Source organism: Corvus moneduloides, chromosome 1 (genome assembly GCF_009650955.1).
Source record: "Corvus moneduloides isolate bCorMon1 chromosome 1, bCorMon1.pri, whole genome shotgun sequence".
Lineage (NCBI taxonomy): Eukaryota > Metazoa > Chordata > Aves > Passeriformes > Corvidae > Corvus > Corvus moneduloides.
Genome location: NC_045476.1, coordinates 27,263,970 through 27,282,958, shown reverse-complemented (window position 1 = coordinate 27,282,958; position 18,989 = coordinate 27,263,970). Strand labels below are relative to the sequence as shown.

The following is an 18,989-nucleotide window of genomic DNA, read 5'->3' as shown; positions in this document are numbered from 1 at the left end:
AGCTGGTTGGCTTTTTAGTGTAGACCCTTGGAAATCTATTTTCAAATAGACATATGCATACTTTTCTACATTTTGATTAGAAGAACCCCAAATTAAAATAAAAAGAACAAAAACAACCACACAACAAAACCAACCAACCAAAAAACCCGAACAAACAACAATAACAAAACGCCAAAAAACCCACTCAAAATGCAATGGCTTAACTCACCTGGATGATCACAGTCATGTGGCCTGGTGCATGTCTTTTTACACTCTGGTGGCTGAGTGCCACAGGGAACAGGGGGGTAAATCACAGATTCACCACAATAACAAGTTAACTCATCAAAACCTGAAAAAAAAAGTCAAATATATCCTAGTGGCTGCATGTATTTGCATGCTTCCTCTATGAGAAATCTTTACACAACATGCAAATGTTTTACTTCAGCTTTGTTTTTTTTATATTAAGCACTAGTATTTGAAATTAGTGAATTTATTAGCTTTCATGGCTCCTACAAGAAAACTAGACTCTGATGACTTCATTAGGAATTATGCTTTGCTTTTAGAGTGGTTCTTTCACATCAACATTTTGAACCAGAGCCAGCAAAATGCTCATATCAAGTTGAAAGCTTTGCTGTTCTACCTTTGATTTAAAAAAGGAGAGTTTGAATTCCCTTCCAGAAGGCCCATCACTGAAATTTTGTGTTCCAAACTTCCCGACATCACTTTTTCAGACCAGTGTTTAGATTCTGTCATTTTGCCAAGCCCTGAATAGAGTACCATAAAGATTCCAAAGAAAATTATCAAAAGACAGCAAGTCTTTTTTATGGTATTTAGTATAACATGGATCCTCATAAGCATCTTATGAACCTGTCCAAATACTTCAAATCCAACTTTGTATGTTTTGGAAGTTCTGTCTTAGGCAGTACCCATTTTATTCTGAGTGCTTTTTTTATCTTCTGTGTTTGGGAAACAAGTTTTAAACTCTTAAAAGATCCAAATCTCAGTGATAAACAAAGTAATAGAACTACTGACATACACCACCCCAATGAAAACTGCACAAAAAATAATATAATTCACTGCTTTTTTTCAGACTATAAAGAAACTGGCAGACTGATTGCAATGCAAACTACAGTTCGAACAGATAAATGTTTAGAAAAACAGAACACTAAGAAAACATTTGACATCATATAGAAAGAGATCTGAGAACAAAAAGAGAATATGATTGGTCTATAAAAGAATAAAGAGGTAGTGGATCAGGGAGAACAACAGCAAATGGTGGAGGAGGTAAGAGAATAAAGGGGCAACAAAAATACAAACCAACAATTCTAACCTGAAGGGAAGATGAGTGTTAAGGAAGCTTCTGAATTCATCAAGTTCTCTAACTCAGGAATCACCGGATTCTTCCTTCCTCGTCTACCAAAGCAAAACCTGTTGAACTCTAAACACCCAAATGTTCCTACTGTCCCACTTCTATAGATATTGATGGCTGCTAGATCAATATGCAGGTCCAGGCTAGAGCAAGACTCAACACACATTCCAGAGAGACGAGACACACAATAAATACATGGCAATAAGATGACCAGATAACAGAGTAACACAAAGCCAGCTGAGTAACAACATTCATGTAAAGAGGAATACCAATAGCTAAGTCCTCTTCTTTCTCTTAAGCTCATCAGGACAGAAGCTTATTAGTGAAGACACACACACACACAAGACACACACACACACACGTATACACAATTCACTCCAAATTCACATGCGCACCACATTCATGAATCTGAAATACTAGCAAAGGCTCTGTCTAATATCCATGCCTGGACAGACTCCTTTCCCAGTCACTGGCTGAAAACCTTGGGTATTTCCAGAGGCAGATCTCCTCCTACTAGCTATTTAATCCAGCTTTGAAGCAAGCTTGTTAGAAAACTGCGCGCAAACTCTCATCTTTCCATCTGCTGGCACCCAGATCAAGGGGTCCCTATAATTTACGATCCCATTCTCCAGCTGCTCGCACATAGGATACATCAACCTGGTCTCTCAGTTGCTAGCGTAAAGACTATGGGCTCTCATGATATGCAGCCAAGCTTCCAGCTGCTGGCACTCAAGAACTCTAACACACTGAACAGAGAATGGGACTACGTGGAAAGATACTAAAACTTAACTATGACAGGATAGACAGTGGACACGAAGTGCACAGATCTCCATCACATAAGTTGACCAACAGCTTCATTTGTCCAAATGGCGTCTTTTTATTTTTTATCTTCACTCGTTTGTCCATGCATCCACCTTGATTCCTCCCAAATAACCTAACAAAGTATTTTTTTCCCCATTAAAGTCACTTGAACTGGCTGGATGCCCTGCACTCACCAAAGCTGCTCTATCACTCCTTCCCACAGACAGAGGAAAGAAAATATAACGAACAGTTCATGACTTGAGATAAGGACCAGGAGAGGTCACTCATCAAATATAATCACAGGCAAAACAGACTCAACTTGGGGATACTAACTGAATTTATTTCTAATAAAATCAGAGCAGGATATTGAGAAGCAAAATAAATCTTAAAAACACCTTTCCCCCATCCTTCCCTCTTTCCCAGGTTCCACCTCCTGCCCGCCAGCGGCGCAGGGGTCAGGGAATGGGGCAGTTGATCACACATTGTTCTGGCATTTGATCACACATTCCTGTTGCTGCTCAGGGAGAAGAGTCCTTCCCTGCTCCAGAGCTGGGTCCTCCCATGGGGAGCTCTCCATTAATTTCTCCAACATGAGTCAGTCCCACATGCAACAGTTCTCCACAAACTGCTCCAGTGTGGGTCACTGTTCCATAGGGTGCTGTCCTTCAGGCAAAGCCTGCTCCAATGTGGTCCCCCCAGAGAGTCACAGGTTCTATCAGGGAACCTGCTCTAGTGCAAGGTCCTCTCTCCACAGGTCTGCAGGTCCCTCCCAGGAGCCTGCTCCAGCACAGGACTCCCACCAGTTCACAGCCTCTTTCAGGCATCCACCTGCTCCAGCATGGGGTTCCTCTGTAGGCTGCAGGTAGATCTCTGTATCCCTGTTGACCTCCATGGGGTGCAGGGGCACAGCTGCTTCACCATGGTCTTCCCCAATAGTTGCTATGCTTCAGTACCTGAGCACCTTCTCCCCCTCCTTTTTCATTGATCTTAAGTGTCTGCATAGTTGCCTCCTCTTCTCTCCGGCTGCAATGATATCTGTTCAATAACCTTTCTTACTGTTTAAATATGTTATCACGTATTTAAGATGTTACTGTCATTCCTTATTGGCTTGGCCTTGGCCAGTGGTGGATTCATCTTGGAACCAGCCGGCATTGACTCTGCTGGACATAGGGGAAGCTTCTAGCAGCTTCTCACAGAAGCCAATCCTGCAGACCCTTGCTTCCAAAACCTGGATGCAAACCCACTACACCCACTGGTCCCAAGTTCAGCTACATCTGTACCCAAATCTGCTATTTCTGCTATCATTAGTGTGGTTATACCAGCATCACACAACTACCAGAGTTCTGTTGGCCTTGAGAAATTCCGCCCCCTAAAAGATTCCCTGTACCTCCCATCTCCAATTACTTGTGAAGCTCAGACATCTCTCACCCTTATGGGTGAGGAATAGATGTGAAATTTCCTATTCGAAACTTTTTTCAGCTTTTCAATGTTTTTGCTGTGTTCAGAAACTTCTCAAGTCTGGTTATTTTTTATGATCTGTTTCATCAGTTAAATCTCAGGCCAGATCCTACTCATTTGCCCATGTATTTTGAAGTATAGCAGTTAGTAAAAAGAATTGCAATTTTTGTCTAAGGAGACTAAACTACAACAAATTCCAGCAAATAAGAATGCTAGGGAGAACAAAATGTTATGGGTTAGAAGGAAGAAGCAGAAAGCAAAAGTAGAAAAGATTCAGAATGTCCATGGACTTTCTGTGGAAAGGAAGCATGGGAAAGAGTAGGGCTTTATTGTCCCTCACTACAGGTCTTGAAACAACCTATAATACTCTATGCTTCAAAGCTACAAATCTTCCTTAGTCCAACAAGACGAAAGACCAGGCACCAAGGTCTCTGGAAGACCTGAATGTTAGACAGCCACACTAGTTGCTTTATATTGATGAGAAGTTATAGGTGAAGAATGTTATAATGAGAAGTCCCTTACTTGCACTAATCAGGATAATGGGGACAGAGTGCAGAAACGTCTGATCCAAAGGGCAGCAATACAGTATCTGAAAACTTTTTTTTTTAAATGCATTGTCTCTAATGCTGACATTTTTTATTTTCCCCAAGAGATGTATTCCTGTCTTGAAGTAGATGGGGTATGCATAAAGAGACCCTGGCACAGAAAGGGACCACACTTATCAGCACTGAGGAAATACACTGGAAAAGTAAAGTACCTGGGAAGCACACAGAGGTGTAGATGCACTCCAGTATTATATCTTGATGTCAGTCCTCACCATTCCTAGCAAAAACAGTAGTGGAGATGAAAGCAGGGGCAAGAAATCCAATCTAATGAGTAGGGAAATGACTTACAGCTGACCATGCCATGGCATTTGATACCATGGCTAATATAAGCCAACTGCAAAGTGCTGGCTAGACAGCTGAATCAGAGTCAAGAATGGCCTTCTGAGTGCTGAGAAGGACTCACATCAACTACAGGGTCAGAATCATATAGAATCCTACAATGCATGCATCTGAAATCTCAACTAGCAGCATCCAGAGAAAGCAAGACATCTTTAAAGACACTGCTTAATTGATTTATCTCTGGACAGATTCAGAATTGGAAACTTCATGGACACAGAGATTTAAGCTAAACTACCATAATAATCTAGTTCCTGAAGTAGGTAGCTGCTTTTCCTGTATTCAGAAAAATTTCAGCAGGGAACATTAACCACTAGATTGTATCACATTCAACAATGGAGGCAATCCTTAGGTCTCCTTTAATCTGAGAGTGAAATACAATCCTCAAAAATATTGCAGCAATGTGGAGAATTTTAATTACCTTAATTATTAAACCCATGGAATTCAGTGAAGAAAAACAACTGCTCAGAAAAATCTCTGCATTCTGACTCAACTAGACCAGAAGTTACTACCAGGACCCCTGAGACATTAAGATGACTATTTTGCTTTGTAAAGAGAAATGTTCGGACAGACAAATATTTATTTTTCTAATGAGAGGTACAGTCAACATGCACATCATACTCATAGGCTATTAAGACAGACTACAACGCTGTTTCAAATACAGTGAGCTTCAGAGGCTCCAGCACCTTCTCTTTTCCAGGATGTTTCCATGAAAAGTTGGTCTCCATAAAGTGGAGGTCTTTGACTATATCCATGTGCATACAATATAGGAGAGACACATGTACTACTGCAGCTAAGACACTTTGAGCTGTAAACAGTATCCTTACAATCTACACCACCTTGTCTTTCTCCTTTTCACCAATGTGAAATAGATCACATTAACTGGTCAGAGTCAGACAGAGATATAAATGTATTTCTATAATAAATAACAATTAAGTACTTTTGCACATAACTCACTTGTTTGCCAGCATGTTTGACAACTGCCCCGATGGCAGGGTTCTTCACATCTATGAAGCCCACAGTTGAGTTTACGACCACAAACCAAAGAACACTTATGTTCTGTGTCCTAAGAGAAGGCAAAAAAAGAAAAAGCAGAATTGAACTATAAACGCTATTGGTTATTTTTTTCTCTTTGAGGTCACAATCTACTTCTAATAATAGACTGACAAAACTGTATAGTGCAAACAACAGCTTAGGCCAGATCTATACAGTTTTTCCATCACTGTATGGATACACAATTTTTAAAGCAGATTCTGTTAAGACTTCTGTTACAGACACAGCTACATAGTTTATGCTTCTTCTGTTAAGTAATATGCTTTCCCTCTCCATTCTCCCTGGAATCACTGCATTGACAAAAAGCACCTTTACACTGATTGAACTGCATTTAGGCTGAAACGCAGTTTTACATTTATAATGACAACTACAAAACAAAACTTGCAAAATAAATGCACACACACAAACTTTTTGAGCATGACCAATACTGCAAATAGAGAATGAAGATGCACAAAAATGGAAAGATACAAAAGAAAAAAAGACCGTTAACATCACAACCAAAATCAAACACACATCACATCAAACAATTTTAAAAAACCACATGTACACTTACCACACAGCAAACTTCATTACACTTGTGTCGTCCACATGATCTTTTCTTGTTGCACCGCTTGTCACACATGAATGTAATAGCAGCTGTTAAAAACATAAAAAAAAAAGCGTCCCAAAAGTCCTAACTTTTAGGTCTTTGCTTATGCTCAGAACAAAAGCTGCAATCACAGTATTATGCTAAGGCTGTTGCAGGGCATGGTCTAGGAGAGACTAACACAGGGTAAGCCAGCAAGCAAACTTATATTACTTGTTTGCCCTCACTAATTCCCCATGTGGGCACTTGCCTTTCTTTAAAGAAACCCTTGTTCAAAAGGATTTTGGAAAGCAGAATACATGAAGCAAGTTTATTTTCACACAATAGAACAAAGAAAACAGGATATTCTGATACACTGAAGTACCACAAACATCCAATTTAAGACTGCTTGAACTGGTGGGGCAGTAAAAGTCAGCTAAAAACAACTATTGCTGTATGCTCATAAAACTACTGCTAACAAAGAACATCCTTATTACCATACACAGCTAACAAAAGGAATCACTTCTGGACTCCATTAAGAGCAAAGTCTTCATAGACAAAAGCTCAAATTAGGAAATATGCATATTACTTCCTTATATATCTTGTAAATAAACACCTCAGTATGATAGGGGTCAATCAAGTAAAGATTTCACTGAGGGGAATTTTGAGATGTTACATCCAGAATACCAAGAAGCATCAAATGGGAACTCTGCCAAGGTCAGATGCAATGACCAGCTGCAAAGATCAGCACCATACAATGTGAAGCAGAATCAAAGCTTGTATTTCCCCAGAAACACAGGCAAGAGCAGATTAAAACCATTACACTGAATCTGAGCTGTGCAAGTTGACCAAAGTTATATAGGATGATGGGGGGAGCAAGAGGGGGAGGACAATCTTTTGAATATGGCAGGTGGCATAAGAAACTGTTCAAAATAAAACAGACATTGTCTGAAATCTTTCAGATCAAATGTGAAGAAGTCTTTCCTTACACAGAAGATGAATGAAAACTAAAGATGTTTATTTCAAACCTTTTCCCAAACATAGCAGCATGACCAGCACCATGAATGAGCAGCAGAAATAACCAATTTGGCATGGAAGTATGGATAAAAGATGCAGTACAGATCAGCTGTTTGCCAACTTTGTCAATCAAACCCCAAATTACTACGAGCTGTGTACAGTTTTAAAAACAGTTTTACATTATGTATGTATCATAACCTTGTACCTTTATTTCTGAGAAGAGCACATGGGATTTCCTAGGAAGCAAACAGGGAGCCATTAGATTAAAATAGATGAAACAACTGAAACATACTTATCTAGAAAACACTTGGTCACATGAAAGAAGCACACTCAGTTTCCATGTGTATAACACATCTGTATTCAAAACTGAAATAAAAACTGGAAAAAAATATCCTCAAATCTTTTAACACAACATTTGTTCCTCAAAGATTCAATAAAAATTTTTTAAAAATGTAGTTTTGTATTCTCCACTGTAAACTGTCACTGTAAACGGAGAGAATCAGGCTTGTCCCAAGAAACCAGAAATTTGCATAATGGAAACCAATAGAGCTTTCCCAGAGGATACTGACAAGAGTGCATAAATTTGCGCTTTGACCAACTGTCAAAATTGCAAGTCTGACAGAAGAATGGAAGAAAAGAATAAAGAAGAAGCCAAATGTTATGCTATACAAAGTTACACCTAAAGACCTCAATATGAAAATAAAATGTGATGGATGAAAATAATATTATTGACATTTCAACCCTTCACCACACCTTTATATTCTAAGCTGACATTTCTGACTATCACATTTTTCATGACTGATTTAAGTTATCGGTGTAGTTCACTCTTTTTTAAGAAGCATCTTTCAGGTGTGTGAGAAACTTCATGAACTAAACCCAAAACCTCACTACTTTATTTCAGGACTCAAAATGCAATGTAAAGCCTTCTACCCCATAACTACTTTCAGCAAACTTGTAGGAGAAAACTGTTCCAACTTCTAATAAACTCTCAGTCATTTCTATGCACCTACAGACTCATATACTCAGAAGCCATCTCTACTTGCAGATGATATATAACAGGTCAGAAAAATATAACTGTGATAATAGCCAAAAATTTCAAAGCTATGATTACAGAAAGTAGCATAGTTCAAAAATATAATAATTACTAAATAACAATAGCTGATATAATATAAAAATATAATAATTACTAAATAACAAAACATTATATAAATGTACAAAGAATGGAAATCAATAACAACATAGTCTCTACGAAAACTTCTACAGGAGTCTACAAGCTATTGCTATAAAGTTTTCATTAGGCTGCCTTTCTTCTCTCAGTTTACTCTTGGCAAACTACCATTCCTTGTGCTATATAAATACTCCAGAGTAATACAGGATTTTGCAGACCATTTACACTAATAGAACTCAGTGCAAGCTCTGCCATAATACTTTTAAAATTGCTTTCATAGTAAATAGCATGTTACCACTTCACAGTATAATCTAGTTACCATCTATCAGTTAGTATACAATGTGGCTCTTGCAACTGAGGAGCACAGCACTTCTTATGCTTCTTCAGCTCCTTTTTCTCCACAGCTTTAAAAAGCAGTAAGGATTACCTGTTTCCATGGTTACACACTCACCTTTTTTTTGAAGCCACACCTACAATAAATATTTGATGTGTGAGAACATGGTCTACAGTCTCCTTCATGGCAAAGGCTTTCACATGTATGAATGAACTCTAGCAAAATAAATGAAAATACAAATATTAAGAATAAAAAAAGTCTATGACCTGGAACTTCATATTTATCAGGAACATCACTGGTCAAAGATACTAAGCTTATGTGCAGTTTTATTTCCCGATTTTTATTCCTGATTTCATTATTATGAACAAACAGCCAGACTGCACAACCTGCAGTGGTTTTTACACTCATTTTGGTTAAAACTCAAAATAGCTAATAAAATATTTATTTCTTGAAATTAAACATTTAAAGACCATGGTTTTTTGTTTTGTTTTTAAAACTACTGATATTGAAGGGTTAATCTAAGAACAAGGACTGTGTCTGTGTACTTTTAACAAAAGGAACAGGGTGGGCAGGATCTGCTTACCGAGCAGGGACAGAAGGAAGATAAAGGGACTTTGGAGGCAGGGGGGAGGGGGGGGAGGGTAGTACATTTGGCTTAGGAATGCAACCACAGCCAAAATAAGACCATAAAAAGCCTGAGCCAGGAGGAGGGTTATATGGTAATGAGCAATTATAATATGTACGAGATTTCTGCAAATTGTGATGCAGATGTATGTAATTAAGGTATGTAAGAAACGCACTTGCAGAGAATCAGAATGCACGCTAGGTGGAGCTATCCCCCCGCATCTGGCGCCGCAATAAAGAATGCCTGCTTCTCAACGCTACGTTGATGTAAAGGAGTTCTATTCACCTGACTTCCGGTGAATTTCAGTGACACTATGAGATACTTCAAATACTCTGATACAGAAATTTCTAATTACCATAGCTACCACAGGAAAGAGGTTTGCCACATGTTTTTCCGCATGATGGGATAGGATCTGTGCAAATTTTACGTTCAACACATCCTAGTTCGAGTAACTTGCTGAGAGGAGTCTGACCACAGGGACAACGATATACAACTTGTGGAAGTCGTGGACAGAGCTGGCAAGGCTGAGGATGGCATACTTGCTTACAGTTGTGCCTCCCACAATTTAATTTTCTGGAAAAAAATGTAGAAGAAACAAAAGAGAAAACAAGAAAAAAATTAAAAGGGGAATTATCCCAAGAGTACTACAATAAATCATTGTGAATAGAACGACCTTTTTGTTTTTAAAAGCGTAAGTTATAGTGACCTTACTTGCCACATATATTCTGACATGAGAAACTCCCAAAACCGTCAGAGAATTCTTCCTTTGATCCACACAATACTTCTTTAAAGTTGCTTCCACAGTAACACACTGAAAGAAAGCAATATCCCATAGAAAACAACACAAGAGAGTATCAGTGACAAAACACCTCCAGCAAATATAAAAAGATAAAAAGTAAAAAAGTTTTAAAGTCAATTTTTAGAAGAATAAAGAAGTTGCTCCTCTTTAGATTTACTTCATCAATGAAGGGTTTTTGTCCTACGTAAGCTGGAATTCCAGCATTATTTCTTTTGATAAAGCAGTACTATGTGCACAAAAAGTTTATTTATTAAAGCAGTATATATAAGTTAATTATTACCTTAAAAGTTGAGAAAATTAACTTGCCGTTTTCTGTATAAACTGTTCTATAAAATTATTTATATACTGGCATACATAGTTAATTTAATTTCCATTCAAGATCAAATTTAGAAAATTTTAACAGAAATCAAGAGAAGCTTGTTGTAATGTGTTTTCCTATACCTTTTTCTATTCTTCTTCCATGTACTGTCTAATTAATTCTTATAATTATAGTAGGACCAGTGTGGTATACTATGATCAGTAGGATCAGAGGACAATTCAGGTAAGAAAGGATTAGTTAGTCCAAGCCCTTACCTAAAAGCAATGAGATCAGACCACATTACTCAGTGTTTTATTCAGTTGGGTCTTGAAAACCCCCAAGAAAAGATGTTTTCCTTACAGCTAGTTACAAGGAATTTAAGCCCATTGTCTTTCATCCTTCACATATGCATAGCCTATCTCTGCCTTCTTAAACTACCTATTAGCTACTGAAATGCCACTACTCAGCCTTCTCAAGCTAACGAAGTCCAGTATCACCAGCCCGTCCTAATAAGGCACATGCTCCAACAGCCTAATCATCGTGGCAGGATTCCAACGATAGATTTTGGTTGTGTTAAGTAAAAGCTGGCACTTACCTCTTGGTACTAGTTTTTTTCACCCTCTTGTTTTAATTGTATAGGGTGGATACCCGTAAAGCATTTCAGTACTTACCTTGTTGTACTGTTAACTGGCAAGGTGAACATTTTCCTGCATGGCACACTTGAGTACAGCTGTGCTTTCCACAGTTTAAAGTATTTCCACATACATTAGAACAATGAATTTTTGTTGATTGGCCACAGCGAACTGAATGACTGCAGAGAAATGACACCATAGCCTGTCAGCTACCTTGACATCTACACAGTATTTAATAAAAAGGGAAATACATTTTCAGTAAAATGCCAAAGTCTTCAAAAGGCACCATAATTTACTAATGAAAGTCTTCAGGAAATAACACTAGTTTTTCCCTTGCTTCCCCTCTTCCACCTCACTCAAGTAAAACACCTATCACAGCAGCTAGTCTACAGAATTTTTCCTGGGGTGAAAATAGGGGAAAACAACCCAAGGTGACACTAAAACTTGGAACCTGATGTATAAACTCATGTATGCATTGTCAGAGAAGCAGATATTTCTAATCCAGACATCTTTCTGAAGACTTAAACAATCCTAAATCCATTGAGCACAATGAAGATAGGGATATGGGCCTTAACAGTGGGTCAGTAGTCTATGAAAATAACTGAGTTTTTAATTAAATTGTCAAAAAATGGGACAAAATCAATTCTCCTATTTTTTCAACTCTGGATGGCTCATACAATGGCTGTAAAAGGTCTATTTGAAATAGTAATTTTAAAACATCCTAACATCAGTGATGCCATGCCATATACCCTGGATGCTTATACAGTACATATGAAATAATGCTATTTTGAAGCAAGTTTTAAGTATCAAGTGTAGTATCACAAAAACCAGTAATCTGGTGAAGTAGGTAACATCTGGAAAAAATAACAAAACGAAGTTTTGCATCTATTAAACTTCTAAATGAAAGAAGGAGTCAGAAAAACAACAACAAAACAAACAAAACCCAAACAAAACCCAAACAAAAAAACAACCCCCCAAAACAATAAAGAGGTGATATTACTACGGAAGATATAATTCAGTAATATACAACCAATCCGTTTTTCTGCTGAAGACAAAGTGCTTTTACCTACAAATACTGCCACAGAAATTGCAGTACCTTCTTCTGAAAAATTGTGTACTACTAGATTCAAACTGACAAATAATTGTGAAAGTCTGAAAAATCTTTTTTCCAGAGCAAGAATGCTAACACTGAAATTGGTTTATGTTTGTTTTGGTTCTGTAAACAAGCTTAGGCAAACAATTTATTACACAGAATCAGTTCTAGGTAAATAGAAAAAGGGATTCTAAAGATTCAGGCCAACTGATTATAAGAGATCACACATAGTATAGGTAGTACCCCATATTGCTATTGGCAATGACACTATATGCACCAAACATGCAAGGAAGAGACAGCCTTCAAATCTGGAATACACTACAGACTTCTCTGTACAGTTTCTGAGAAAAGCATGTGTTATTTTTGAAATTATTTCTGGAATTAAGTAATTCAAGACCTCATTCTACTCAGACAGAAAAGATGTGAACCTTTTTCTAGTACTTTTTCTGAGTCTTCTAGCAAATAAAATGAATAAATACTAGTACAGGATTTCAAAATCGAACCAGTTCACAGACTGCTCAGACAATTCAGCTACATGTATCATAAACTGACAAGTCTTTGTTTGTTATTTTGACTTTCTTTCTTGATAAATTGAAAGTAACTGCATTTTTTCAAAATATAGAATTCTCCAAATTATTTTAACCACAAATAAAAGTTAATGCTCAGATTGAACTTTGTTCAGCATATTTTGAATAAACTGCAAGAAAGAAAAAAATTAATATACAAAATTTTAAACTGTTCTTTTGTTTGTTTATAATAACTAAAATTTGTTTGCATAGTGGAAGCACTCTCACCTTGTTTGTCCACATTCACAAGTTTTTGTCACAAAGGCTGGGCACGAAGGGCAAGGTCCTGGGTGGCACAGACTTAAAAGTAAGTCAAAAAAGCAAAGTTAAATTTAGCTTTATTACACTCCCAGAGACACAATCCAGCATAACCCAACCCTAAGTGCATTATCAGAACATTATACAGGACTCCTACACTCACTCCTGCAGGGTATGAAAGCAGTCTTAACACAAGAAAAAATTATTTGATTATGACAGTTGTATCAGTCTCAAAGATCACTAATGTTGAAGGAAAAACTGTACTCCTGCTGCTGTCAAATTAACTGTACTATTAACAAATCAACTATGCTACTGACACATTTGATATTTTGCATTTCACCATTTCACCAGCAAACATGCATCAACTCAACTGTGCTCATCATTGATAATAACCAAAACAATCATCTTATGTCCAAACTATTAATGTATTTATTTCCTTGGTGATCTTAAACACATTAAAGATAAAACCTTCTCTGTTAATTTCTTCCTTTGAGCTGGTGGTTTTATCTTTGAACTCAGCACTTCTAGTGCCACCATTAAGAGGTGTTGCTCCTCTTCCTGTAAGGTAACACATGGGAGACACAGCAAGTCTGCCTCTGTTTTTTTTCTTACCATCAAGAGAAGTTTCCTGTGAGTGTCATCAATTCCAGTCCATTACATGATTACCAGATCTTACCTCCTACTTCAAGAAACACGAGATATTCCCTATCTGCATGTAAGACCTTAGTTGGGTACAGACAAGCCCAGGTTTGTGAAATTATACTTAACTATTTTGTCTGCACTCTTGCTCAGCCAGCTCCCAGTTCCTTTCATTTGTAAAAACAGCAGCTCTCATTTGGAGCAATTATTATTGGCCAGGACTGACCAGCATAGACATCCTAGCCAAAGAAAAAGAAAAAACCCAGAAACACCAGAAAAGCCCATAAACACAGACTACCCAGTTACATGGTAACTACTAAATTCCTCAAGGACAGTAACTACAAGTACTAATTAGTACACCAGTTACTACAGTCATACGCTATATAGTTGAGTCATGCCTCAGTTCGTCAACAGTGGTCTGTCTTCCTTTCTTCCTCTACTGCTCCTCCCAGCTGACAATAAGGCCTAATCTATCACTCAAGCTATGCCAGCTCTAACAGTAAAGCCAAGCAATTGCACAATAAATGAATTCAAAACAATGAAAAACCCCCCATCACATAAAGCAAATCCAAAAAACAAATTACCAAAACCACTACAACCCTCCATCTTTTGATAGGTCAGTTTTATGACACAGTGAAGAGCTGGAAAAGCACCAGAGCAGGCACAAAGAAATGGAGGGAAAAAAGCAGAACTGGATGTGTACACAGGAAAGCAGGAAGAAAGCAAAACTACGGAATTAATTAAAACTGTATTGTGGAACTTCAGACAATGAGAATTAACATGCTTTCTGCAACATACAAGATAACCAATCTTACAAGAAAACCTCTTGTAAAAGGACTGCACTATATATTTCACTATCTTGACTTTAATTCTCACGGATCCATGTAGGATTCTAAAGGCTGGATGCCAACTTCTAAACCTAGCAATCAGATTAAAGTAGATATAAATTCAAAATACTATGATCTAGGTCATAATTTGGAAAAGTGAGAAGGCCCACCATCTTCAGATGTCTTGTCATGTTAAGTTTTTTACCTGGTCTATTATTTCTCTCAACACTCTCATATTCAAGCAATGTTAAGGTTTCTTCCATAACCCCATTCCTGGCACACTTTCTGATGATACTGATCACAAATATTTTAAAGTTGTAAATAACGGTAATAGTAGACTAGAGTCTTACAGCAAGATGCCTTTTGTTAGAACAGCATCGCACAATTAATTTTCAGACTTCTCAAAGTTTTGACAATGTGTGTTTCTGAGACAGTTTTCTGACCTCTTGTTAATATGAACAGAAAAACTGTAGTAATGCAAAAACTAATGCTTTGAAATCAAACTTCTGACTTTAGAACTAAGTATTCTCTACGCATCCCTACCTATACACGTGTTAAAATCTCTGGTACAATTTAGTTTAGGCAGAAGCTACAGTATGGCTACAGTTCTAGGATATACTTGATCCATACAACAGCACTTAAGACTGAAATTCAAATTTCATTCAGCACAGAGACACACACAGAAGTTTGCGGTCAGGAAGTTCTCAAAGTGGTTAAGAAGTCTGCTTATTTCTGATTGGGCAAAAAATACGTCCATGAACATATGCCTCCCAAGATGAAGGCCTGCAGCTGGTCTCCAAGAGAATCAGAGTTCTGTTCAGGGTATCAGCTACATCAAGTATAGTCTGAAAAGTTGATCTGATCTAGCATCATTCTATAAATTAAGAAAACACCTATGACACTTACATGAAATATAATACAAATCTTTGTGCATAAATACATAATACATAAATATAAATCAGATCTAGTATAGAGAAGAAATCTAATACAACATTTTCATGTATGGGAAAGAAGTATTAAAGAATTATTCTGACATTCAGTAAAATGTTACAATATATTTGAAATTATTAAATAAAAAGTTCAGAGTAAAGTTCTAGTAAAGTTCCGAGCTTTAGCAAATCTTGGAATAAGTGCCAGATGACAATATATTTGTTGGAATGACTGAAGTTTTTGACTGTGTACCAAGAACAGAAACAACTGCTTCTATTAAAAATTTCCAAAACCAGAAACATGAACAGATATTAAGGACCAACTTCTATACATGGAAATTGAAGCTATGTAACAAAATATAAGTTACGTTTCTGACTAGCAAGCATATTTATACATTGAAAAAGATCATATAATGGTGTTAATCTTAGCAATGCTACTACACTACTAAAAAAAATCTAATGTAAAACATCCAAAATTGGAAACAGAGGTGCTCTCCTTTGCCTCTGTTCACTGAATTATACCAATAAATGTTAGCAAAACAAATCTGAATTATATATACTGATTAAAATCTCCATGAGGGATTCTGGATAAACTATCTGATGGTCTCAACAAATAAAGAAATGCAAATACCCTTTTACCCTCAACAGTTTACAAGCGAAAAAAAAGAAAAAGAAACAAAGGAAAGAAGTCGTCTTTCAGTTTAACCAAGTACCACTGATCTCAAATTAAGATACTCACACATTATTACATGAATAGCAGCACCTAAAACATCTGGTGGACCACTGAACTTGTTCAGAGTTACTTTCAGACACTATTATTTCTCTACTTCAATGAAAATTCTTGAAACCAAGTCAGACAGCTGGTTCAGTTCCTAAAATACGACAGAAATATTGCTACAACTCCTGTAGACCTCCTGTTCATGCTCTCATATGAACTCACTTTACACATACAAACACAAATAGCCTCCATTTCCTTCAACTCAACTATAAACCTCTATAGGTTCTAAATCTCTAAGCATATCCTGGAGTCAAAAAAATAAGCAAATACAGTCTTTAGAAATTTTCTCTAAATCGTTTCAATGCTTATATGATAGACATTTACTTACATGTTACAAAGATGCGGGCAGTCCAAACACTGCCTCTTCTTTCCACAAAGTTCCCCACAGCTATGTGGGATTTCATTTCTGTTCCATTCAGGATTATGCACCTTACCTACACCACGTCAAAGACAAAAAGATATTTATTGAGTACCTGACTGCATTTGTGAAAAATATCATACCAAAGAGAAAAAGTGGTATTTTAAATACTGGCAAGTAGTCTTCTTTGACAAAAAAATTACACAAATGTTTACATTTTTCTGTACTGATATATACTCAACTTCTTTAAAAGAATGTACCATTGGAAGACCAAGCTCCAGAAGAGTCTTTCCTTCTGTACTCTCAATCAGCAGACATGCAGGTAGCTGATACTTTACATTAAATTAAACTGATAAAATACATAAAACTAAAAGCCCCCTATAGTTGGTCAGGCTGCACAGTACCTAAGAAAACTGAAGGGTGAAACTCCCTTGCTGTCTCAACGCAGCAGAGAGAAAAAAAAAGGAGAAAGTAAAAAGATACGACTCCCAGAAAGTAAGATCTACCTGGTATGGTAATGGGGAATAGGGAATTAAATGAGTGGGCAAATTATGAAAGTCACTTCTATAAAAAGAAGCAGACTCTACACTAATCTAAATATTAAAAGTTGATGAACTTTCATGAATGAAGCAGAAGTCTTAAACAAGAGGTATGTTAGCTTCAAGTATTCTGTATTTCAGATAAGTACTAAACCATATTCTAACTAATCTGAGATGCTACCGTCAAATCTCACAGCTCTAAGTGCATGAGATGATCATCAGGGTTAAGGTTAGCTGCCATCATTAACACTCTCTTGGCAAGCGAGGAATTAAATTAACAGTCAAGCAACTGAGCCAGTGTTACAAATTTGAGTTGTGACAATCAAAAGCAGCAAGAAAATACATTTTTGGTGACATAATTACATAATTTTAACTCTTTAATATACCTATGTATATTCTACAAGTATTAAGTTAGGAAAATATGAATAAATGCTACAGATCGCATTTATTCACCTGAGTTTCAATTAAACTAATTGAATACCCAGGAAAGTCCCAAAAATCAGAAGCTTCAGCAGAAAAATAAGCTCAGAATTTCCTCATGAAAGTGTGAAAAAAAAATCACACTTAACCAAATTCAGTACATAATTAGCACCTTGCATCAAATATAAGATAGCTTTGCATAAGCAACTGATGATGTCCAAATTAAGTATCATTAATGTAAAATTATCTACAGAAGATTAAACTCTTATGTTACTCCATGGTGCTCCGCAAGTAATAATTCTGCAGACAATTTAAGGTTCTTACCATAGATCTCCTAAACCATGAAACGGTCTTTAGGCTCAGGAGAATTTCTTTCTGTTTAACAGAGAGATGTCTTGTCTTAAAAAGTCTAATTTTCATTTGGTCTAATTTACATTCATGGTCAGTTCATTCTAACGGAATTATTATCCCTATACTCATAAGATTTCACAACTGTCATACAAAAACTATGCCTTAACTGCATTGCACTGTTTCTAACTGATTCACTGACACATTTAGGTAAAATGATAAAACTCTCCTATTTTAGCAAATCTATCTCTTTTATGGCAAGTTTACTGACAAAGTTTCTGTCTCAACTTCAGAACATTCTATTTTCTAGAAAGTGAGGTGAAAGTTTCCAGTGACTCTGATTTAAACAATACAGATTACAGAAGTGTAGATTCCAAACAAAACTTATTGACACCTATGCAATTAAGTAAAATAATTAATATCTCCTTTTTGTTTTATATTTATGGCTTGGTGAATGCTGTACTCATGCCATTTACCTTTTTTATTAAACACTTATCTACATAGAAGTCTGAAAAGCCTGAATATTATTTCCTATTTAAGCTCTATGTGTCCCTGAACAACATAAATCACAAAATTGCTGTATCAATTTAAAGGTTTAGGCAGCTGTATCCTTAAGTTGTATATTACTTTGGTGTATCTTGCCACAAAGAAAGACATAACACATGCAGGTTATTTCATTCCTTCTACAGAAAGAAAGCTTTCAAGATAAGAGCCAAAATCTATCATTATTTCATAAAAGTCACTATTTTTACATAATGATATGAAAATATTACCATGTGGGACTTAGTATTTCTTTCTTTTTATTTTTCAAGTGGCATATGTGTGATTCTCTGTGCAGCCACCTTCCAGTGTCAATAGAATTTTAAAAAAATGGAGTTCCAGGTATGTAAGCAAACAAGCACCAATATTGAAATTCATATTAACAAAATAGAATCATAGTGACAAAACTGTTTTTCTTTGCAAAAGCAAGTGAGAAACTCACCACAGAAACAAGTGTAAGTTTTAGGAACTTGCACAGAAGCATTCTGACAAGCTGGACATCTCCAACCGCTATTGCCATCTGTAGATAAAAAAAATATTAAAAAGACTTGAAATAAATAAAAGACCTAATCTGCAAGCCTAGAATAAATTCTTCTGCTCTGTTTCTTACCACAGCTGCAAATAAATTAAGTTTTCTACTTACTCAGAGGCAGTG

The 18,989-nt window shown here is 36.6% G+C and overlaps 1 protein-coding gene across 11 annotated transcripts in view; it reads right to left on the bottom strand.

The window, feature by feature from the left end:
- Positions 1-18,989, bottom strand: part of NFX1 (nuclear transcription factor, X-box binding 1) — an 89,106-nt gene that overhangs the window by 31,359 nt on the left and 38,758 nt on the right. For all 11 annotated transcript variants that reach the window (XR_004239026.1, XM_032103043.1, XM_032103098.1 and 8 more), the window contains exons 4-14: positions 18,777-18,854; positions 16,458-16,563; positions 12,927-12,998; positions 11,079-11,218; positions 10,022-10,121; positions 9,666-9,883; positions 8,803-8,900; positions 7,389-7,419; positions 6,155-6,237; positions 5,506-5,614; positions 209-328 (exon numbers count right to left, since the gene is read on the bottom strand). Coding sequence is in view for 10 of the 11 variants with exons in the window: in XM_032103043.1 (XP_031958934.1) it covers positions 209-328; positions 5,506-5,614; positions 6,155-6,237; positions 7,389-7,419; positions 8,803-8,900; positions 9,666-9,883; positions 10,022-10,121; positions 11,079-11,218; positions 12,927-12,998; positions 16,458-16,563; positions 18,777-18,854 (1,155 nt within the window). In the remaining variant the exon portion in view is untranslated. The remainder of the gene's footprint in view (positions 1-208; positions 329-5,505; positions 5,615-6,154; positions 6,238-7,388; positions 7,420-8,802; positions 8,901-9,665; positions 9,884-10,021; positions 10,122-11,078; positions 11,219-12,926; positions 12,999-16,457; positions 16,564-18,776; positions 18,855-18,989) is intronic.